This window comes from Danio aesculapii, chromosome 13, assembly GCF_903798145.1.
Source record: "Danio aesculapii chromosome 13, fDanAes4.1, whole genome shotgun sequence".
Taxonomy (NCBI): Eukaryota; Metazoa; Chordata; class Actinopteri; order Cypriniformes; family Danionidae; genus Danio; species Danio aesculapii.
The window spans coordinates 42,020,336-42,045,444 of record NC_079447.1 but is presented as its reverse complement, the minus strand read 5'-3'; the positions used below and the strand labels follow the sequence as shown (position 1 = coordinate 42,045,444).

General features: G+C 33.6%; 1 protein-coding gene across 2 annotated transcripts in view; it reads right to left on the bottom strand.

Moving 5' to 3' along the window:
- Nucleotides 1-9,168: 9,168 nt before the first annotated feature.
- Nucleotides 9,169-25,109, bottom strand: part of LOC130239691 (rab11 family-interacting protein 2) — a 33,387-nt gene continuing 17,446 nt past the window's right edge. The window contains exons 5-6 of one of the 2 annotated variants that reach the window (XM_056470990.1): nucleotides 22,116-22,215; nucleotides 9,169-14,652 (exon numbers count right to left, since the gene is read on the bottom strand). In XM_056470990.1, coding sequence (XP_056326965.1) covers nucleotides 14,422-14,652; nucleotides 22,116-22,215 — 331 coding nt within the window. In that variant the 3' untranslated portion in view covers nucleotides 9,169-14,421. The remainder of the gene's footprint in view (nucleotides 14,653-22,115; nucleotides 22,216-25,109) is intronic. The other variant, XM_056470991.1, reaches the window with a different exon arrangement.

Below are 25,109 nucleotides of genomic sequence, written 5' to 3'. Positions count from 1 at the left end.
AAACAGTTGAAGTTGGAATTATTAGCCCCATTTGATTTTTTTTTTCTCTTTTAAATATTTCCCAAATGATATGTAACAGAGTAAGGAAATTTTCACAGTATTTCCAATAATATTTTTTCTTCTTGAGAAAGTCTTATTTGTTTTATTTTGGCTAGAATAAAATTAGTTTTTAATTTTTTAACTATTTTGAGGTCAAAATTATTAGCCCCCTTAAGCTATATTTTTTCTACAGAACAAACCATTGTTGTACAATAACTTGCCTAATTACCCAAACCTGCCTAGTTAACCTAATTAACCTAGTTAAGCCTTTAAATTGCCCTTCAAGCTGACTACTAGCGTCTTGAAAAATATCTAGTCAAATATTATTTACTGTCATCATGGCAAAGATAAAATAAATTAGTTATTAGAGATGAGTTATTAAAACTATTATGTTTAGAAATGTGTTGAAAAAATCTTCTCTCCAATGAAGAGAAATTTGGGAAAAAAATAAACAAGGGGGACTAATAATTCAGGAGAGCTAATTCTGATATCAACTGTATATATAATTTTAAGCAAATGATGCCATACGTTTTGAGAAAAGCCATAACAAAATGAGCCATTTTACCACTTTAGGCCACAAATATTTACAAAAATGTCCTGCAAAATTATGAAAAGACTGCTAAATTGCCTCTGAAGTAATTTTGCATAAATACTTACAGAAAATTAATAAATGGCTTTACAAATATGTTTCCCCCCCCCTAATTTTAGCATCAATAGTTTTATACTAAATTCATAATTGTTAGGAATATTTATGATCATTATGGGTGGTTCCAGACATTAGATTTGGATTTACAAATTTAAGTGAATTGAACAAAAAACAATAAAGTTGTCACTTAAAAACCTCAAGAATTGTGTTGTTTCAGCTCATTTCAAATAAGTAGTTTAAACAAACAGCAAGCATCATTTTTTAATTGCAGGCAATTCAGCCTCTGATTTAAAGCACACTGAAGTGAAATGAAGTTTTGCCCAAAGCAAAGGTCAGCATGTAAAATCATTAAGCAAAAATGGAAATAAATCTCACTTATGAAGCAAGAGCCACAAATGACTGACTTGACATCACTACTGCTGTGCAAACATTCACTTATTTACAAGTGCTGTGTTATACTTCAGCTGTGAGACTTTTAAACCCCTTTTAAACATGTTTAAATGCTCGCCAAAGGTTAAAACATTGAACAAATTCCCCTTAATTTCGTTTAATGATCTTTTTTGTATAGCTTTTTTGGAAAGACACTGCAGGTTAATAGAAAACAAAAATGAACTGACAGTTGACACCTTACTTCTTTGGTTAATTGATTCAAGAATTAAGAATTGCAAACATTTTTTTCTGTATTACAAGTTTTTAGGATTGTTGTTTAAATGTGTAGATGAGGCATTATTTTAGTTTTAGCTCACAAATCTGAACATTGAAAAACGTCAGATTTAAAATTCTTATTTTATTCATTTATTTTTTTTACAGAGGGAATTTTGAGAATCGCTTTTTATCATAAATCAGGAAATAATTCACAGACAGAAAACTAAACATTTTTGAATTTTAAATTCTTTCTTTAAATAAATAAATAAATAAATACATACAGTACATACATACATATATACATACATACATACATACATACATACATACATACATACATACATACATACATACATACGCAAAACAAACAAACAAACAAACAAACAAACAAACAAACAAACAAACAGTGGACACTGTTTCTGAAAAACTTTAAATACTTTAAAACTTAAATACTAAATGTTTTTCAAGTTGGATACAGACACAAGCATCCCTTATGTGATGCCCCTAATGAAACTTATATTTAGAATTTTTGCCCTGCAGTCTTTTGTGGGTTGAATTTTGCCAATTTCTTAAACTGCAATGCACTTTTAGATTTTTACTTTGCTCTTGATTAGTACATAATTAATTACTAATTAGATAAATACATAATAAATATTTTAAAAAATAATAATAAAAAATTCTAAATATACAGTTTACAATTGCCTTAAAAATTCACTCATCAAAATCCTTTAGTCATTATTATTGAAAAAGAAGGACAGCAATACATCTAAACTATTTCATCCTCAATTTACTCCAAACCGTGTATTTTTTACATTTACATTCTTTTACATTTACTTTACTATTCCATTTGCTTTATTTTTTATAATTCGATTCCTTAGCAATAATAATTATAATGAAATAAGAAGAAATGAAACCGTATCCAGCAATGAACACATTATTGTTCCAATTAGAGCAGATGAAAAAGAGATGTAAACCTATGCCAGAACATTTACAGCGTTGGTCATTGTTAATTCATGTAAAGTGAGCAAATAAAGGTGCTCCTCATTTATTTTTTAGGATTATGCCACATATTGTGGGCTGATAAGGGAATACATTATGCGCTGGCTTTGGCCAAAAGCGGATCGCATTTCTGATTCAAAGGGGCAAAACATTATGCGGTAATGAATGTAACTACTGGCTTTTAGATGTCCTTCAAAAAGGGTAATTAATGTATTACCAGTCTGAAATGATCCACCGCGCAGCTCATTAAACATTACACCTTCCTCTCTGTGCGTCTAATTCTGCGTAATCATTAACATCAGTGGTACGAGATGGAACATTTACAGTGACCCCAGAAAGAGTTTGGACACTTCATTTCACACTTAAACATGTCAGGATGTCACTGAATTAAAAAAAAAAAAACTAAAATAAAATAAAATTGTAAATTATATGTACTGTATTTAAGTCATTTTATTTTAGATCTGGAAAAAATATCACCATATCACCAGTGTGTGTGTGTGTGTGTGTGTGTGTGTGTGTTTTGTATCTTATTGTCTAATAATAAACATAAATAAATATAAATAAATAATAATAAAATAACAAATATAAATATTTGTGAAAACATGGCACCTTTTTGGCACCTTATTTTTACAGGATGTCACTGAATAAAAAAAACAAACAAACTGTAAATGACATATATTTAACTAATTTTATTATTTAGTTCTGGAAAACAATATCACTATAAAAAGGTGTGTGTGTTCTGTATCTTATTGTTTAATAATAAATATAAATAAATATAAATAAAATAATAAATATACATATTTGTGAAAACAAGGCACTTTTTTGGCACCTTAATTTTACAGGATGTCACTGAATAAAAAAACGAACTGTAAATGATCTATATATTTCACAAATTGTATTATTTAGTTCTGGAAAAAAATATCACCATTAAAAAAGTGTGTGTGTTTTGTATTTTATTTGTCTAAAAATAAATATAAATATTTGTGAAAACATTTTTGCCTTTTTGGCTTATTTTATGTGAAGAATTGTCTAATACATTATATAATAAAATAACATTTTACTCAAGGATAATATTATACATCATAAATTCAGCTTTTAACTTTTAATGAACTTTTATTTTTTCCATAGCCATATCCATTACTAAAATAATTCTAAAATGATATATAATAAATTACAAATTAGAGAAGATTTTTTTTGTTTGTTTTTTATTTCTTTATTTTCTGCCTGTGGAAAAACAAATAATGCTTATATATAAACTGCTTGTAATTTCCTTTAGAAACCATCAACTGATCTGTAAAATAAAAACGATTAATGAATGGCTTAACAAATTATGCTATTACTTACACCAAATCTATCATTGTTTGTTTTTTTGATGATAAAATGAATAATTGGTGTTAAAATCTAACGTTTTACTGCCAGTTCAGGCTCTGATGAACTGAAATGCACCGTAACGGATTTCACCCAGAGCAAAGGTCAGCATGTGGAATCATTAAGCAAAAATGGAAACAAATCTCACTTATAAAGCAAGACCCCCAAATGACTGACTTTCCATCATTATAGCTGTTGTTTACAGCTACACATTTACAGGTACTGCATGTTATACTTTACCTAGGCAAGACTTAACCTATTTTAAAACTCAACAACATTTTACAAATTAAAATGGTATTTATTTATTTATTTATTTTATTTCATGGTAATGGACTGTGTTTTTTTAAACCAGGACACTCCAATAACCTATATAACATTCTTCATTATTTAATAGATTACATTAAGAATTGCAAACACTGTTGAAGACTTTGTTAAATGTTAGATTTAAATATACAAATGAGAGATTATTTCATTAAACATGCTACTTTGCGTTCATTTCTAGCCCAAAAAATCTGAATAAGGGGATTATTGAGAATTTATTAATTATTAACTTTATAATTCAGAAAACAATGTGAACAGCCAGGAGAAAAACAAACAAACAAACAAAAAAAAAAATATCTGCACTCATTCACTTACTTTCCTCCATCTTATTCTCTACTTTGGTAGGGTTTGCCACAGCGGAATGAACAATTATTCATCCCCCTTGTAAAAACCTTCATTATATAATAAATGAATGAATAAAACTATGACGTTTAGTTTATGTAAGAGCTGCTGAAGTGGAGATTTATGGCTCAGTGCAAAAGAAAAGACTCATTTTAAGAAAAAGGTCAGTGAGAAATGTATTGTAATTGTATTGTAAGAAAAATGCATTGTAATTAAAACCTACAGACACAATTTGATAAAAAAAATCCATTATTTTAACATATAATAACAGCCATTAAATTACAGAAATTTACTGTAAAATAACAGATGTTAAACTACAGAAATTTCCGTAAATTTAAATTTCGGGAAAATTTCTGTAATTTAACGGCCGTTACTTTATCTATTTTTTTCCCAGCACCCCAGCTTTAGAAACAACAGCATATACTAAATCAATGATGACCGGAGATACAAATAATGTGCTTTATTCAGTGTTACCAATGTGAAATTAAATATCATGTAGTGCCATACTACCGAAAGCAGCAGTGTATTTCTTCAGATCTTGAAAATAAAATATGTAGTAGATGGTTTTGAAAAGGAAATTCAGAACTGTGCAAACCAACAACATCAGTCAATCAGTAGCCTATTAATGATGTTAAAGAGGTTTAATATGTATTAATTAGATTAGAAACCTTTACCGTTTCATTGGGAGTGCAGTGCCTGGTACATATTTAATATTTCTGTCATGCCGCATCATGTTTGGTGCAGACAACCAAATTGCTTGTCACTGGAATCTTGTTGCGTTGCGTGTTGTTAGGACACGGTGTTAGACTGAAAACATTATGAACAGCTAAAATGTAGTAGTTTGCCTAGTCTCCCTTAATGGTTTCTCTTATACCTCTAAATCAAATAATCAAAACTAAACAACCCCCTTGCTTTAACCACACTCTATTAATATGGCAGTACAGGCATCATCTGTCTACAGCACATTGTCTCCACCTTTCTAAAACAGGCAGTGTTTTATTGAAGGAACTACTGGAAATCTTTGCTTTATGAAGTATCCCATGTTTCAATAGGGAATCTAGTTAATCTACATCTCATTGCGTTCGCAAAAAGCTCCATTTTGATACAAATGTTGCGTATCTGTGTGAAGGACTCTGGGCTGATTGTGAAGGAGCTGATCTTGTGAATGAAGAGCAAAGATACTGTTCTTCAGAAGGAGGAGATGGTAAACATCTTGAGTGGCACTTGTACATGCAGTGTTTTCCACAAACGCACACATGCACACACACTCCAGCTACTCAAAAACAAATGAGGTGAGAAGTTTAACAAGCTACCTTGCAGCTAAAGAGGCTGTTTTATTTGTTTGGGTGGCATGAGAATTTCCTTCTCATTACCGGCCCTGAAAGCAGCGGCGTCTGTGTGGTTTGCAGCACAATGCAAATACAAATCTAATATGGGGAGGTAATTGCTATAGATCTAATGAATTTTAATTTAAATGTCCTGTGAAGTGCTTTGAAATGTGCTTTTGTTGTATTCGATGTGTGACGTAATCTCAACTGAAAAATGTAGAGAGGGTGGGACATAGCTCCTCCCTGTTTAAAAAAAAACAGCCAATAGCTTTTCGTTTTATCATAGCTCTGCCAGTGAGAGTGGTTGAGCTCAAGGGGCGGGACATGTCAGATGCTAGAGAGTACTTGATTGGTCAAGATTTGATGAGCAAATGTAGTATGAGGTGATGCAAAAATATATTGTTGATCGATTTAGGAGGAAGTGACAAACTGCAAGTTTTACTTGTCTATTTCTTTTTATATCTTCTAAATGCAAAATTTCAATGACTATGTTTACATGGTCACCAATAATGCGATTTTAATATTATTAAGACAGTACTCTGATTAAGATTCTACCATGTAAACAGCAAATTTTGATTACCTTAATCTGATTAAGGTCATAATCGAACTAAACAGAAATCGGATTAAGACATATGTAGATTTTAGCCGCATGGTTGAAGTGCTGTACAGACATGTAAACACCGCAATCAAACTATTACCTTCATGTAGGATTTGCCACATTTTGAGACTTGATAGTCTATACACACACGGCTGTTTGACACTATTCTCTGCACCTACCGACCACAGACACCTGCTTCATGAAATGTAGAGGGTTTTTTTCCCATATGGTGTGCGGTGTCAAATTCCATTAAAACAACATTTCGCTTGTCACGGGGGCATGCATGAAATGTTCCTGAATGAAAGTGAAAGTGCCAAACTGCAGTTAAAGTCGACAAGTTAAAAATGAAACTCCTAAATTGAATGATTAATGAAACTAAAATTACATCAAACTCCAGAAATGTGGATAGCGTGATGATGCAATGACGTTAATCGAATTATGCGCTATAACATGTAAAACAGGATCATGAAAGGAACATTCAAAAGGTAAAACGCCTTAATCAAATTATTGTCTTATTCATTCATTCATTCATTCATTTATTCATCAGTCACCACATCGGAATGAACCGCCAACTTATCCAGCATATGTTTTATGCAGCGGATTCCCTTCCAGCCACAAGCCATTACTGGAAAACATCCTTACACACTCATTCATACACATAAACTAGGAACAATTTAGCCTACCCAATTCACCTATACCAGCGGTTCCGAAACTGGGGTGCGCAGTCTGACCACCAGGGGTGCGCGAGAGAATGTTCGTAATGGCGGGAAAATTTTATCTTTTATTATTTTTATGCATTTATCTTGGGTAAACTTCACATGTCATATTTTTCAACAGTAGTGGTTCAACAGTAATCATAATGTACGAAGCTCCAAGAACATTTTTGTCCATCGAGAAATAATCTAAATAATACTTTCTATGTCTTCTCTCCCATGGAAGGTTATCATGATGTATGTTTACTAATGGTAGCAGGACATATTTCTATTATAGTTAGCAACTCAACTCAGGGGTTTGAAACAACACGACGGTGAGAAATTAATAACAGAATTTTCATTTTTGGGTAAACTAACCCTTTAATCGTATGGGCCGGTCCAGGACTGGTAAAGTAGTATAATTGGGTTAGTGTACAGATTTAGGGGTACAGTATGTGCTGGTTCAGGTTTGAGACCGGTTTAGTGGTAAAGGTTGAGAACAGGTTTGGTTGCATGGATTGGCTGTAACTCTAGTGGTTTTAGTAGGTGTTGGACAGGATTAGTGCTATGGGTTGGTAAAAGTCTGTGTAAAATAAATTTTTAGCGCAGTTATTCCTTCAGTGATCAATGGGGTATATGCACACAGACTTTTAATTTTTAGACTGCCAGTCCAACGGTTTTTGGAAACATGCTTTCAACAATGTATTATAGTAATTCATAACATGCAGGTATTTTTCAAATTTATGTAAAAAAATATATGTGTATGTGTATTTCATAAAATTATTAATTTAAATGTACACTACCTGACAAAAGACTTGTTAACAATCTCGGTTGCAAGAACAACAAATAATAACGACATTTGGCAGGCAAGGCAGATTTTTCCGATGAATCATCTGTTGAACTGCATCCCAACCACCACAAATACTGAAGAAGACCAATTGGAACCTGCATAGACCCAAGATTCTCACACAAATCGATCAAGCTTGGTAAAGGAAAAATCATGGTTTGGGGCTACATTCAGTATGGGGGTGTATGAGAGATCTGTAGAGTGGATAGCAACATCAACAGCCTGACGTATCAAGACATTTGTGCTGCCCATTACATTATAAACCACAGGAGAGGGCTCATACTTCATACTTCTCATACTTCAGCCTCCACATAAAAGTCCCTGAAAGCAAAGAAGGTCAAGGTGCTCCAGTATTGGCCAGCTCAGTCACCAGACATGAACATTATTAAGCATGTCTGGGGTAAGATGGAGGAGGCATTGAAGTTGAATCCAAAGAATCTTGATGAACTCTGGGAGTCCTGCAAGAACGCTTTCTTTGCCATTCCAGATGACTTTATTATTTAAAGTTATTTGAGTCATTGCAGAGATGTATGGATGCAGTCGTCCAAGCTAATGGGAGTCATACACAATATTATTTTTCCACTGCACCATGACTATATTCTATACTGTTAGTTATTTCTGTTAGGTGAGAGGACTTTTGTCTAGCATAGTCAGATCTTACTGTCCTAAGTAAATAATTAAAAATCAAGGTATGATCATATTTTATTTTGGTAAAATAAGCGTAATCTGGAGGCCTTTGCATTTTATATAAGCCACTTCTGATACCAAATGACCAACTAGAAGTCCAGTTATTATTTGTTTTTCCTAAAACTTGGATAAGCGACAAGACTTTTGTCAGGTAGTGTATGTAGTACACTAAGAAACCCTTAAAGTCGATTCATACTGATAACACATTTATGACAAAATTCCATTATTCATTAATAAAAAAAATAGAGTAAATTACTCTCTCAACAGCGTCCGATAGTCAATAATATCAAAACTGTATGTTTAAACTGCTTTGCTATCGAGAAATATCAGTTCCAAGACTTTTTCATTGATAAGTGGCAGGAATATGAATGTATGAATAGCTCAAGTCTGTGTCTCCGTCAACAGTGTTCGACAGAATCACAACAGCAAAACTATAAGTTTAACTGCTTTAGGAACTTTGCTATTGAAACATACCACAGCGATTTTCAGCTTCAAAACTTTGATTGTGACAGGGCAGGGCAATGTTTATGTGCATTTCTGTGTTTGTATGCAATCAACACCCTACTAGAACTATTACCCCAGTGTTCATCAGCCAATCAGAATCAAGCTCATTCATTAGCCAAATAATATACCAAAGCAATAAAAGACACACGCTATGAAGTACAGGAGATTTATTGAAATGGGTGGTGCCGTCATTTTCACCCTTTTATATGGTAGTCACATAGACAATACACTCAGCTCTCGCTTCTACACTCATTCATGCTGCATGCCAAGAATGCAAAGACAGACGTGTTACTTCTGGATGATTCATCAATAACTACATCTACGCAGAAATGTGTATCCTCCCTACAGAAGCGTGTCCTCATCTTAACAATGATCCTTCAAACACCGTAAGCAAATTCCGAGGGTAAAATTCTATATTCTAAGTAGTGTTATTTACACACCATTGGAAATTCAAGTTTGTTTTTTAGAGGAAAATTATTATTTTAAAAGGAAGGAGTGTATGATACAGAATACTGAAAAACTAGTCCAAACGTATGAGATATGACTGCAGCACCAGAGATTAATGTACACAAAACCAAACAGAAAATAAATGACTTTTGCTGCTTGTTCAAACTACTGTACTTATTGAAAAATGAGTTGAAAGAGCACAATTATTAAGATTTTTTTTGGACAACTTAATTGCTTTATGTTCAAGTTTGTAAAAATGATGAAGTTAACTCAATCGATTTGTGTCAGGACAACATGAAGAAATTATGTGGAACCCAGCATTCTTTTTTTTTACAGTGATTCCCTGGTCTAAACATTTAAGATATCACTGCTGCACCAGAAATTAATGTATACAAACCAAACAGAAAATAAATGACTTTTGCTGCTTGTTCAAACTACTTGTTTAAAATGAGTTGAAAGAGCACAATTCTTAAGGTTTTTTTGGACAACTTAATTGCTTTATGTTCAAGTTTGTAAAACAATGAAGTTAACTTAATCGATTTGTTAGGACATCGTGAAGAAATAATGTGGAACCCAGCATTTTTTTTACAGTGATACACTGGTCTAAACGTATGAGATATGTCTGCAGCACTAATATTAATGTATACAAAACCAAACAGAAAATAAATGTTCACTCAAAAAGAAAAGACTTTTACTGCTTGTTCAAACTGCTTATTTAAAATGAGTTGAAACAGCACAATTAAAAACGTAACTGTTTTATGTTCAAGTTTGTAAAACGATGAAGTTAACTTAATCGATTTGTGTCAGGACAACATCAAGAAATTATGAGGAAACCCAGCATTTTTAACAGTGTAAATATGGTCACAACGTATGAGATATGATTGCAGTATTAAGATTAATGTACACAAAACCGAACCGAAAATAAATGTTGATACTGTTGCTTCCATGTGTTTTAACTTCACTTTTGTCCAGCTACTATCCTTTATTCAGCAAATGTAATATATTATTTTTAATTCAGAACTTTTTTCATGGTTTAATGAAGCTATGTAAATTCTTCTAAACCATCTGTTAGAAAAATGCTAAGAAAATAGCAGCATATGAATTACTGTAACACATTAAGCATTAAAGAACTATAAACATACTGTAGCTAAACAAAAAAAATCTGTTTAAACTACAAATTAAACAGCCACAAGAGGAAAGAAGCAGAAAAAAAATGTACAAACAAAAAGTTAGGGTAAAAGGTAGTCTAAACATTTACAGTTGACCATTAAACCAATGGATATTACAAAAATACACATAAAAGCTCAATTGTACTCATTAAAAACATCAGATGAATATTTGGCTTCTTGATGAATAACCACGACGAAACCATGAACACCGTGCTGACCATTGTTCATATAAATGAAAAGAAAATATCACGTCAGCTGTGTATTCTGTGATATAAGAAGTGCTCGATAAGATCTACACAGGGTGCTCAACACTGTGTTTGTGATTACAGACATTGCTGATTGGTCAAAATACATTCAAAGTACCACACAGAATTGCTCTCTAGGGAGATGCATAGCAGTTCCAGTTCAATGAGACAAAACAGAGAGGAGGAAAGTGCTTGGCGGAATATGATAAAAACACAACAATACATACAGTTAGTAGTTCTAAACAATATTTGATCAAAAGCTCTTGGGGGGAATAAAACATGTAATGAACGCATAGCAGTACAGATATGAAACAATAAACAGAGAAATAAAACAAACTCAAATGGTAAGAGCCAACTGCACTACAGTTAATGTCACTCTGAACTGATTCTTTTTGGCCAGCTACAAATATAATGTGGAACAACTGATCATTTAATAACATGTTTAACTCCATTGTACAACGTGTGTTAGATTTGTACAGTAAATAAATCCTTTAACACATATACCTGTATAAAAATGGTTACAAATTTTAGCTAGTAAACAGCACTATATGGAAAACCAACACAATCTCACAGCAATTCGTAACTTTTTGATTTAGTGGCTAATTCGTATGAATTAATTTAGCACGATTTGCTCATCCCCCAATGACGGTTGGGTTTAGGGGTGGGGTTAGGTGCCTGAACTCATATGAATTAGCCACTAAACTGACAAAACGTAAAATACTTACGTTTTCTCGTGAGATCAGGCTGGGAAAAACATAACATTCCAACTTGCACAAAATCTTGTAATGGTCTCATTTCAAAGACTGACGTTAAATATGTGCCCTAACGTCAGCACTGTGTAACACTGCATGTGGCACTGAATGATTTTAACATGAATTGTCAATTAAACACATGTAAACCTCTCCAAATACATACTAAAAGGTAAGTAAATTAACCTTTGGACAAACAAAACATGAATAATTTACAGCTAGAACACAACACTTGCTCATTGTGACCCAATATTAGAGAAGACGTGACTTCTTTTCCAGCAAACTAACTAGCACAGTGTTTCTTTACCATGTCATTCAGGAAAAACTACACTTGGGAAGCTTTCAGCTTATCTATATACACTGAAAAAAATGATGGGGAATTACTGTCTAAAGAACTGCCTGGTATAGAGTTTCATTAAGAGCTAACATATTATACCATTTAAAGTATAAACTACATCACCATTACAATCATTCTAGTTTTCTCAAATGCACATTTTTTCAGTGTCTGGTGTGCATATGCACCGCTGTTGTGCAAAAAAACACACAGGCTCCAGTGTAACATTGTTAAAAACAAAAAAAACAATGTTACAGTGAAAAATAAATGATCAGATTACCATGAATGATAGCCAATGTAATTTTCTGAAAACATATGTACCGTAGGTGACAGGAAATGAGACAAATCCCAGTAAACTCTGTAAGAAGTGTATAAATATTGAAGTGTACTGGCATGAAATCTAAAATTAGTTAATTGAGTCAAAATTGGCCAGTAACTTTATTTTTATTCTAACAATACCTGAAAACGCAATATAGTTCAGCACAATTGAAAAAACATACAGTATATATAAATATATACATACACTGTATGTAATCTGATGCTGTGATTTTTTTATTTTAATAAATCTTTTTGAGCAGCTGATCAAAAAACAATGTTTTAAGTATCTTTGAGTGACTTGGTTGGCTTAAAACTTGCATTTTAAAATCCATGTACAAACATCTTCCCAAGTTTGTAATGGGAATGGTTAATAAATCTGTTGTAAACAAAAGAAAAGGGAAAAAGGGAAGATTCCTTCTGGTTTTCCAGCAAAAAACAAACTCACTGTTCATTAAACAAAGTCATACAAGCGTTGGTTAATTTTGGCAGGTGTAAACTATAACCCAAACTGTAAACAATCGTTTTTTCTATGTGATTCTGGTGCAGTAAACATACTAAACATTGTAATGAATCCATCTGACTGAACATTTCTATAAACGTTTTGAACTAAACGCTTACCAAGACCAATCAAATTAATCTATTCACTTTCATTTTAAATACTGGCTCTGTTAAACTTCTAAATTAAGTTTCATAAGTTGCTGAAAGTAGATTTGTAATACTTCTGTGCTTGACATATTGATTAAATAGCTAAAGTTTAATCAAAAACAGTCAAAACTAGGGAAATATATCGGTATTTGTATATAAATGCTTATATTTAATGTTACTGTTATCGGCCCGATAAGAATAATGTCAGTGTGGTAGTTTTCCATTGTAAAAAAGGGGTACTTTTTTTTGCACATAGAAACATCTACACATTTCCTTGCAGTTTCCTTATTTCCTGTAGTTAAGGTTTTAAAATAAAATTTGTTTGCCCACTGTATTTGTGTTGCATTTATTTTTGTAGTCAGGCAGATTATTTTTATCGGCCTATTTATATATCAATTATCGGCTTCCGAATATAAAGTGATATCGGTTATCAGCAACTCATCACAATTTCCCCAGTCAAAACAACCAGTCTACAATTTTTGACTGTCCTGCAATATACTGAATATATTCAGTAGCAGTACATTCCAATTCAACTGATTGACATTCAGAATTAAGTCTTTGGAGACCGGATACTCATTTCTACACTCCTGCGTCACGTTTCTATTGTTTCTGGGACTTAAACCGTGTCATTCACATATACCATTTGCTCATTGCAATTAAGCTCAAAATAAATATTTAGTAGTGTATTCTGTACCATCAAATTATTATTTTTCAGATATATACGAGTACCATAAGCTTTCAGTACCAGCATCCTGTAACAAATCAATCAATATGGCACCAAACACAAGTCTCTATCACTTGTTTGCACTTATTAATAGAATTACCCTGTCAAACCCAGAAGTGGTCATCCAGTAAATCAACACCCCGCTGCTAAAACATCCAGTAAACATGCATTTCTATGTCCTGTGGTGCCACTAATCCATGTGTTTTCATTTTTGCATACGACAAATGTGTACCTCAACTGATCAGGAGCAGCTTTTGTAGCGTGAGTTCAGTCACAGCAAATTCAAGGCCTCATATAGACAGTCCACCCCATGGATAAATGTAAAACACAGTAGTACCAAGACTTTTAAGTGCTGAATTCTGTTATACTGACTGAATCCAAAATAAAAGTCAACTTAAACACAGTTATTTTCGGTAAAAACACAACGTCATTCGTGTTTCACAAGAACGCTGCTCTTAGCTAGGAATGACTGCTTGTGAATATAAAAAAAAATGATTCACTCACCAGTATTAATTGACAGCTTGAAGGAATCTTAAAAAAGAAATCTAAATAAAGTCATGGAAAAAATCTAAAATGGGGGTTTGGCATCACCACATTTAGTGCCTGGCTTCTGTCACAATGTTCTTGCAAACCTAGAGTAACTTTAACACACGAAATATGTCCATGTGTGAACAAATAGACCTGCGTATAATCCCAGGTGACACTCCAGTGTCCTTCATCAAGCAATATATATTTTGCCAGAAATCTTAAGCTACAACATTCTTCAGTAATTTTTTACTTTTTCAAGATCTTGCCAGCTTTTCTCTTGGGCTCATAGGGTGTTCTCAGGATGCTGGGCGTCTCTTCCATTACCCTGACCAGCAGGTTATCAATGTAGTCCTCCAACTCCCGAATATGAGCATCTTTCTTCTTCACGACATCCTTCTGCTTCATGAGCTCTTGCACAACTTCCTCAAAAGAGAGATTGCTGTAGGCCGCCACGCTCGCCTGCAGATGCTCAGGGTCCTATTCATGAGGAAAAACACACGGCGTTGCATTGTTATTGCATAAAAAAAAACTTCTCCAGAAACCAGTACTCAATCGCTTGTAGCATGCTTGGAATCCAAACTTCTTTCCAAATTAATCACATGCTTCTTTTGTCACAAAATATGATATTTTCCAACATGCAACTTGCCAATACGTTAATTTGAAGGCTTCATGTTAGATTGTAAATGGACACATGTATAAGCCGTAGCTGAACTAATAGCTCCAGGACAGCAAACAAGACCTAAAATATATTGACTTTTTGATCAGATTCCAGGAAATTTTAGTGTTTACAATATACCGGTAAAAATTCTCTCCGCGATAATACGATACGATACGATATAATACAATACAATACAATACAATACAATACAATACAATACAATATAATATAATATAATATAATATAATATAATATAATATAATATAATATATAACCTATAATTGGTTATTACGGTGTGGAATAGATTTGCATGCTTGAGCCTGGTTACGAAAAGAGATTTACTGATATACTGTCACACTAAATTCTCTTCAAAACATAAGTCGAGTGTTTGAAATCGTTTTTGTGAGCAGACATGGTTTAATATCACAGAATGAAGAAGAAATTTTGCTCATTTACAATATTGTATACAGGGATAAAGGCTAGGTCAATTAGCATTGCATTATAAATATTCATTATGCTTATAAAATACTCAGAAGAACACAATGCATATATTTTCACAAAGCATTTTCTCTTTTTGTCTTTCTCTTTTTGCCAATTGTTTTTTTTTTTTGGCCTATCTTTCACTATGTCAACTCTTACGTAATAACTAATGTCTTTCATAAACGTGAATAAGACAGCTGCCAGAAGACAGTGAAAATAGTTTATAAAAAGTTTAAACAAAGTTATTTTTTTCTTTATTGAAAAGAAAACCTTGGTGGCACTGTATGGATTACTTTTTTGATGAATGGAATGCATTTCAAAAACTTTTAGCACAATTCACTTCCATTGCAAAACTGAATAGACAAGATATCACAGTGTTTGCCTTTAGAATACTTGAAAAGTCTGCGCACGTCCCTAAGAAATTTTAAACAGGTGTTCGATCAACAAAAAAAAAAAATGCAAATTTCACTCAAAATAAACTGTTTATTGGGATTAAATCTATTGATCTATTTCGTCTTCTTCAGGTCAAACAGGCGATCCAAAAATGTTTAGTTTTATCATATATATTTTTTGTATGACAAAATGATAAAATATGTACAATCATTTTGTCATACAAAAAAATTATATATTTAAACATATATACATACACACAAATCTTATTTGGTTAACTGGCTATAAAGATAGCTATTGGTTTCAGGTTTGTTTACGGTCTATAGGATAAAGCCATATATGGGATGACTTATAGAATAACTTTTATTTAGCGTCTACGATTTGTTATAGTGTCTACACAATAAAACCACATTATATAAAAGTTATTTTGAAGTCATCATATCACATCCATGCAAAAATTATAGAAAATACATTAAAAACAGTGGTGTGACAGATCAAGATGTTTTGAAGTACCCTGATGAGCTTGTGTTATAGACCTTTAACACTGCTGCTGCGTGGAGGGCGCCATAGCGACCAGCGTCTTCCAGTAGAATGTTTAGAACTTCCGTTTACAGCGTTTTCAAACGTAATTTGCGATCCGAAAATGGGTTTTAATAGCGTTTTAAGTGGATTACGGAGTGTTTTTGTGGCACAACTTTGAAAGGTGTGTGTTAAAGCCGTTATAATCTGTCTGATTTGGTTCTAGCGCGAGAGAAAAACATTCTTTTAGTTTACGTGTCTGCTGTCAGAAATACAGTGTGTGTGTTCCCAGCCTGTCAGCTGTTAGTTCAGAGGCTCTTCAATGCACGAGCACGCACACAGACACGCACACACACGCAATACTTCACTACATTATACAGCAAACCAGATTACTAACATGGAACCTAACAGGTATGCAAGTCATGCAGTTTACAAAAATGACCAATAAAAGTCCGTTACTGATACTCTACTGGCTGATTTGCATGTTGATTTTAATCGGGAGCCGTTTACGTTAGTGGGACAGTACAGTAGGCTACATGCGTGTGTCAAACATTTTGGTGAATTACATTTGTTTGGGTTGGTTATTTGAAAGAAAGAGAAAATGTTGACTTTAGCAATGACGAGGCTTCATTTAAACAGCACAAGATGCCGTCTGACAACGAATGGAAAATGTCTCACAGCAGTTGTTTTCTATCCTATTAGATCACATTTTTTTAAATAATCAGTCGAGGACATGGCGCTGATCGACAGCAGTATTAGTTCAAAAACGTTAAAAGCAAATAAAATAGATTAAAACTATCATATCAAAGCTATCCAAATGTGACTGCTTATACACATCAGCAGCCGACCGGAAGTTCTTAGAGTTCTACTTGCGCATACAAGCAAAGCATTATGGGTAATTTTGCATTCTAAGAAAAAAGGTCTATAACAACAATTGTTATCTGAGAATGGCATTACTTGGAATGCTGTGATTGGCCAACCAGAATCAAGTATTTATGAGAGCTGTATATTAATAATTATGTCTTATGTAATCCGCATTAGGATAATTAGATTTTTTTTAAGTTTCAGTGTGCTGAGCAACTTAAAAATAGACTAGTGTCTAAAGAAACAGTTATGAAATAGACATGCCATTTTGAGATATATTCTGATTAATGTAGACACATGAAATAAACATGTTGTTAAATGTTTCCATCAATAGAGTGCTTACTGCATAAATGAGCTTTTATTAACATTATTGCTCTAAATGCTAAAGCTTCGCTTCTCTCAAGCAGAGCGATAATGTGTTGACACAAGAAGTGTCTGTGTCTGACTTCAGCATGATATTGAGGGAACAGCAATTTAGAAACATTTGCTCATCTGCCATAAAGTGTTTGACAAATTCACACTTTCTGCTGTCAAGGTGAAAACACGCACTAAATGCGGTCAGTGGATAAAATCTCTTGAAGAGCTTCTCCACTTCATTTGTGGAAAATATTAATCAATGTCTTTAGTCAAGTCTAATTACAGACACTTAGTTAATTACAAGAAAACCGCCACGTAAAATCAACATCAACACAACAGAACGGAGACCTGGAGTTCATCTCATTACTAAACATAACTTGCAGAAAATCTGCCTTGATGGTTATATATAATTGAAATAAAGATAAATTATTTAATTAAATAATGATGTTAAGGTTTTAAATAGGATATTTAAACTTAAACAACACTAATGTTATTATATATATATATATATATATATATATATATATATATATATATATATATATATATATATATATATATATATATATATATATATATATATATATATATATATATATATATTTATATATATATATAGTTGAAGTCAGAATTATTAGCCCCCCTGATTTATTAGCCTCGTTTATTTTCTCCCCTATTTTCTCTTCTTAAGGGAGAGCAGACTTTTTTTTTAATGCATTTCTAAAGATAATAGTTTTAACAATTAATTTCTAATAACTGATTTATTTTATCTTTGTCATGATGACAGTAAATAATATTTCACTAGATATTTTTAAGACACTTCTATACAGCTTAAAGTGACATTTAAAGGTTTAACTAAGTTAACGGGGGGCTAATAATTCATATATTCATATATATTAGCTTTAGACAAGTTATATTGTTAGCTATATTGTTATCTATAGTTATACATTAGCTATATTGTTAGCTTTTTAGTAGTGCTTTTTGATGTATTCGGTGGTAAAATAATGATTGTAGGATTTTTTCCACCATATTTTAAAGCTTAAAGTTTAAGACTTCTGAATATTTTTAAGCCCTATGTGATTCATCTAATATAAAAGCCATACAAATTATCTCTGTTTATATGTATAACAATAAATGAAAGATTAATAATAACCTGCACATGTTGGGTAATAATCCTTTGCAGAAACAAGCCTGAACACTTTTAACCTGCAGCCTCAGCGTCTGAACTGCTTCTGGGTTTGAACTTGATCCACCATATCGGACAGCTGTTTATACATGTGACACTTTGATTATGATTATCCTCCTTAGATTACGATAATGAAAACAAAACATTCCTTCTCTTTTTCCCCGAGGAAACAGCAGAGCAAATTTGACTCCATAAAACTGTCATTCTAGGAGCTAAAGTGAAAATACGGTGGCCCTGAGAAGTATTTAGACGCATAAATCACATTTAAAATATGCGAACGTCATCGCATTAGATAGCAAAATAGAAAGCAGAATTTATCTGCAAGAAAAGTTATGCTTTTCAAGAAAAACACTCGTCGATTGACTCTATTGTTACGAAAAAGAAATAGCGTTCAAAATTAATGCCAAAAATGGATGCTTTATGATGGTGGAATACTTTCCTAATGCAATAATCTAGTCAACTGACTTCATAAATCCACTAAAAATCCTCATCATTTCATAACAGCTTCATAATTTGTTTGCTGACGCCACTTGCATGCAATAAAATTCATATTTTTAGGTGTCGAGCTGAGTGTCAACAGACAATGCAAGCCAAACAACACTCTCTGGCAAACGCAGAGCAGCGAATCAAAGGAAGGTTTAGAGAAAGAGATGCTGCATGAATTGCAAAAACCCACCAGGGCACAAGCAAGCGGGGGCAGGAAAAGAGCCCAGGAAATGACCATGAACTGGCAAGCAGCTGATGAGCAGATTTAGGCAATCAGGAGTGTGGGAGAGATAAGACTTCCACTTGGCATTCTTCAGTTGTCTCATTATGGGCACTAATGAGGGCCTTTGCGTTGAAAATCTGAAACTCCAAGTCCTTTGAAATGCCTCGGCCGGCTGGCTCTCCCCGCCGCCCCCCATCCTTTAATTAAGGCCTCAGAGTGCCAGAGACACTATTTCACGGATGTGGTGTTAACATAACCTCAAAAATGGGTGAGGAAAGCCATTTTCAGCAGCGCGTCTCCAGTTTCAACATCACTTCTCACACAGCAGGCAAGCAAACGTTACGTTACCGGACGCGATGACGATCGCAATCAGCATAATTATGACAAAGTGAGAGAGGGCAGCTTTCCACGTTTAACGCTGACCGCGCTTTGACCTACGCTGTAAAATTAGACCAGTGACAAACTGAGGATTATTAATGATTAGATTTCCAATTATTGAGTGAGAGAGAACATGCCGTCCGAGATGGCTCGCTAACGAAATGGAAGCGCACTAATAGCATCACACTACTTCAAATTACATGCAGATCAAAGACGATGACCACCCATTTCAGCTGTTAATTAGATAAACGGCCCTCCATGCAGAGCGACCACCAGTGATACTCAGTCAGAGATCAGCATCATCCTCTTGCATGTGTAATAGGGCTGCAGTAAATGACCAATTAAAACTTTGGCCAAGTTTGGAAAACTTATGAGAAATGTGGTCAAACTGCATCTGGACAGACTGGACGGTGACAATGTGAAAATGCACTCTTGTTTAGCCATAATTAGAAATGGAAACTAATGTGCTTGCTTTTCATGTGGTCGCATGTACAGTGTGTGACAACATGGTGATCTTGGTCTCAATAATACAAATTAAAGGATTATTTCACAAATTTCCAAAAGAATTTTTGAAAAGGTTTGCTAAAATCAGTCCTTCCTACTAAAATGAACCATGGTGTTACGTTACACCTGTGATTTGTGTATATTTATTTGTTTCCTCACTCTCACGTCTTTGTCTCCCTCCTTACCCCACATTTAAGGCTGGTTTATGCTTCTGCGTCGAGAAATCAGCATGACCCACGGCGCCTGCTTTGCGTGTAGCCATGCATTTATACTTCTGCATGCTGTTTGTGTTGCTCTGCAATAACACTTTCGAAACACTAGCTGGCCGTAGGCTATACTATGTTCCTCTGACTCGAGTTTCTTTGCAGGTGTTTTGTCTTGTCTGAACGCTCGCTTAATATACAAGTAGCTAAAACTCGCTCATTTAGAGGCGGGAACTGGCGGATGTGCAACAACTTTAGTCATTTAGTAAACACCAAACAAAAGTTTCCATCTGGAGCTCCTTCACAGGACTCAACCACTGATCTTTGGACTCAACACTTGTATACACTCGCTCTATCGAGCTCGTGGCTCTTAGCACCGCCCACACTTATCATAGCTACTAAGTCAACCAATCACAGAGCTTGCGATACACGTTATTCCGAGGTGTAGTTACATTTTTTTTTGAGGCCTCGGCGAGGGCTATGTGACCGTGTGAAGGCTGCGCCGGACCATACGTGTGCGCTTGATGCAAAAGTATAACTCAGCCTGATTTGTGTATTTTGGGTAAACTCCCCATCAATCAAGGTTATGATGTCATAAGCTCTGCCTATGCACTGATTAAATGGCCTTCAAATTCATTGTACGGTGTGCACTCTGCCTTGTTGTACATCATGCGCCACGTGGTCTTTGTTTGTTTGTTAATTACTTTATGTGCCTGATGCAACTTGTTTGTTTGTTGAACTTTGTGTTCCGAGTAAGATTTGTTCTTTTGTTGCTGAGTGACACTAATTTGAGCACAAATATTCTGTCGGTTTATTGATTTTGTTTGTGTATTAGCATAATTTGTGTTTTGTTAGATTTAGCTTTTGAGTGTTTTGCCACCTCTAGATTTCATTTTTTTTTAGTTTAGTTAGTTTGGTCTGAGTGTTGTATACACTGAACACTCTTATTTTGATGTTTAAGTTTAAGAGTTAGATTTAAGGCTTGTTTTGGTTTGTTCATTTCTTTGATTTGGCTAACATATACATTTTTCGTTTGTTCAACATTATTGTAAATATCATGTTAGTAAATAGCATTATTGCTAAGTTTCTCATTCTAATAATTGACGTAAAGAAACTTATCCTTGCATGTTGCCTCATCATTGATCCATCTCACACCTATATCATTGTCTCACTTAAATGTTAGTCTCATCCCATTTTAATATCAAAATTCGTAACACATGGCTTTACTAAAAATAAAACCTGAAAACCATGGTTAGTGTGGTAAAGGTAGGTGCATTGACAGCAAATTTATTACAAAAAAATCATTATGGTTAGTGTGCAGCATGTAGTGATTATCTTGGCTAAATTACGATATGTTTTTTTGCTTTTCTTTGTTATAAAACGTAACGCTTCATTTTCTGAACGACCAACATCCATGTACACCATTGATCTGGTTTACACCATGTATCAGGATGCGTTTTGGTCAAATTAGATGAAAGCATCACTTGTTGAAAGTGTTTTTGACTAATTCTGGAAATGCTTGAAAGTGAAAAAGTTCAAATTGTTTTAGAATTTTTTCATTTTATTAGCATGGACATCGGTTTGACAAAACCTAAATCTTAATAACAGATGTAAAATGAGCATTTTATCTGTCAAAGCCCAAATATGTTATGCAACAACAAACTTTGCAATATATGTTTTGATTAAACTTACATGTTCTCTTGCATTTTTCATGGCCTGTTTCTTTTCAGGAGAGGCTTTGAATCTCTGTGTAAGATCCTCATTACTGGTGGGGTTTCTCATGTTGTCACTGCTAGAGAGAGAGAGAAAGAAAAGACAAAACGGTCAAAAAAATTGCCTTTACTTCAATAAAGACATCAAATACCCTTTTATCTTACATGTAACGTGACAGAACCGTCAGAGCAACTGCTGCTTGCATATAGAAGTTCAATATAATATTTGGAGTTGACCTTTAGTGATGTGAAAAACAGAGGGTCAGGAAATGGTTTGACGCCTCCTTGCATGCAAACAGCAAGTCTACTCTTTATTTCCTAACAGTTGGTCATTGACCACAACAAAGGCATTACAGCCAGTTACGGGTTCTCAGTAGGGGTGGGCGGCATGACCAAAATCTCAAATCACATTATGAGCTATTTTATACCACAACAACGGTGTACTGTATATATATATATATATATATATATATATATATATATATATATATATATATATATATATATATATATATATATATATATATATATCTTTCTTGATATATACATTTAAAAGCGTGTGGTTGCTAGGATTATTTTTAATGCTTAAGAAAAGTCTCTCACCGAGGCTGATTTATTTGATCCAATAATTTGTGAGATTTTATTACAATTTAAAATGAATATTTAATATTTGAATATAATTTAATGTAATTTAATGCGATTCAAAGTGAGATTTTCTGCACAATTACTCCAGTCTTTGCTCAATAATCATTTCTTATTATCAGTTAAAAACAATTGTTAAAGCATAATATTTTTTAAACATGAAAACGTGAATATATTTATTTTCAGGATTCTCTGATGAATAATAAACTGCATTAAATCTGGATTTATTTATATGACTTATATGATAATTTATATGATTATAATATGACTTTAATAATCATTTAATTTTAGTATATTCTACGCATTTTTAAAAAAAATATGAAGCATTATAATAGCAATGTTAACAATCAGCAAATCTTTTACCTAAACATCACATTTCAACTAATTATAATGCAGCGATAAATACAAATTGAACAGTGCTATCTACGCGGAAAATACCTGTCTGCAACACTTTGCAGATTAGACCATGGTCTGCATAATTTTTTTAAAATCATAACAGGAAATTAGGAAATTCAACCGCCTGACACATTTCTTCCACCCATACCACAACCATCAAACAGCACAGACAGGAAAACATGCTTACATGGGTGTACAGTTATGAGTGGTCTGATCATTTAATGATAAATTAGATGGATGGAACCTATTAAGGATGCTAGTGGTCAAAAGTGCATCTAAGAAAGAAATGGACAACATTAAACTGGTATGTTAAATGTCTTTTTAGCTAACCTGTGACCCCTGCAAGACCTGTGATCTAAGATGAGAAAGTAATCGGAGAGTAAGAGTGGCCTGATAGGCTCCGGGCAGATAAATTGTTAATTGAACGGTCTATCTCTCATTCAGATCTCATTACTGTGACTTGGTCAGGCCCCTGTAGCCTGGATTGGGCCTAATGACATCGATAAGGTCTTCCTAATGACACACTTTCTCTGATAAACTTTAAGGGCTTAACTGTCCTCACCTAACTGAGAAAAGAGCAGAGGTTGGGAATGACAAACAGCAGATGTACTGTAACTGAAAACACAGTTCTCAGAAATTATTTTAGCAGAATATTATTTTATATATGATATGTAAGGCATAATGTACATCCAGACAGTTCTTCTCACAGAATAAGATCCAGTAGATGTACTGTTGTATAAATGTTATTGTTGTACTAGTTTTAAGGCCTTCATTCTGCAAAAAAATTGACTCCATGTACATTATACTGCTTAACAAGCACACACAAAACTTGTAGAAAGAAAAATAGTTAATTAATAATTTGTGAGATAAATGTGTGTACGAGGCAGCTTTATTAGTTTAATACCTGGGGATATCATACCTGTGATTTTAGTGATTGTTCAATCAAAATCAAGTATTCCAGAGAGTATGCAGTGTAATAACAGTATGCATCATATATTCATTAAAATAATATTTACATGTTTTTTAGAAATGTATTAAATTCATAGAATATTATGTGGAAATTATGTGTAAATACATGGAATTATCCTCTGCTAATTCAAATGAGAAAATAGTTATTTATGCTTATTTTGTATTAATTGCTTACTCATAATCACACATTAAATGAATCTTCTACAATGTCATGTTGTCCAGTACAGTTTCTCTGACCTTGCTGCATCTTAGACACCAATTTTTTAAGAATTTATAAAAGATTACTCACTGTCAGACCACTTGAGAATGGGCATGGAAATATACCATATGATCTTAATTTTTAAAAGGTCACGAAACACCAAAACACATTTTTTGAGATGTTGACAGTCATACATGTGTCCCACGCTGCTATAAACACTATCAGGACACATATATTTCACTGAAAAGTGAAAATTTGTTGTTTTTGCGTTATTTTGAGCAAATTCGTCATTGCGGTCTGAAACTAATTTTTGAAGCTGCGTCACGGCGATTAGATACTTGTGTGTATTCCAGCATGTAGACTGGATGTCTGTACCTGGGAGTACTTCGTGACGTCTCTGAGTGTGCAGCATTAATTCATGAGAAAGACTTGGTTCAAACCAATCAGTGCGCTCTATTGTGAATGAGGTGCAACTTCTTTAATATGCATGATCGCTTCGAAGACTGTTTTTCCTGGTAAAATGTTTAGACGGCAGAGACGCCACGTTGTGTTGCCAAAACAAGTGGAAGAACAAGAATTTGAAGACATGGGTCGTCAGTGTTGCGTTTATTAATGTGCAGCAACGAAGGTTTTGTTTTCATTTTTCGCTATGAGAGCGCAGCTGGACTCACGTGTGGATTACAATGCACGTGACAGAAATACGTATGTAAGAAACTATTTTTACCCAAGAGCTTTTCGCATCTGGAAATGATGAAATCCGGATTTGCC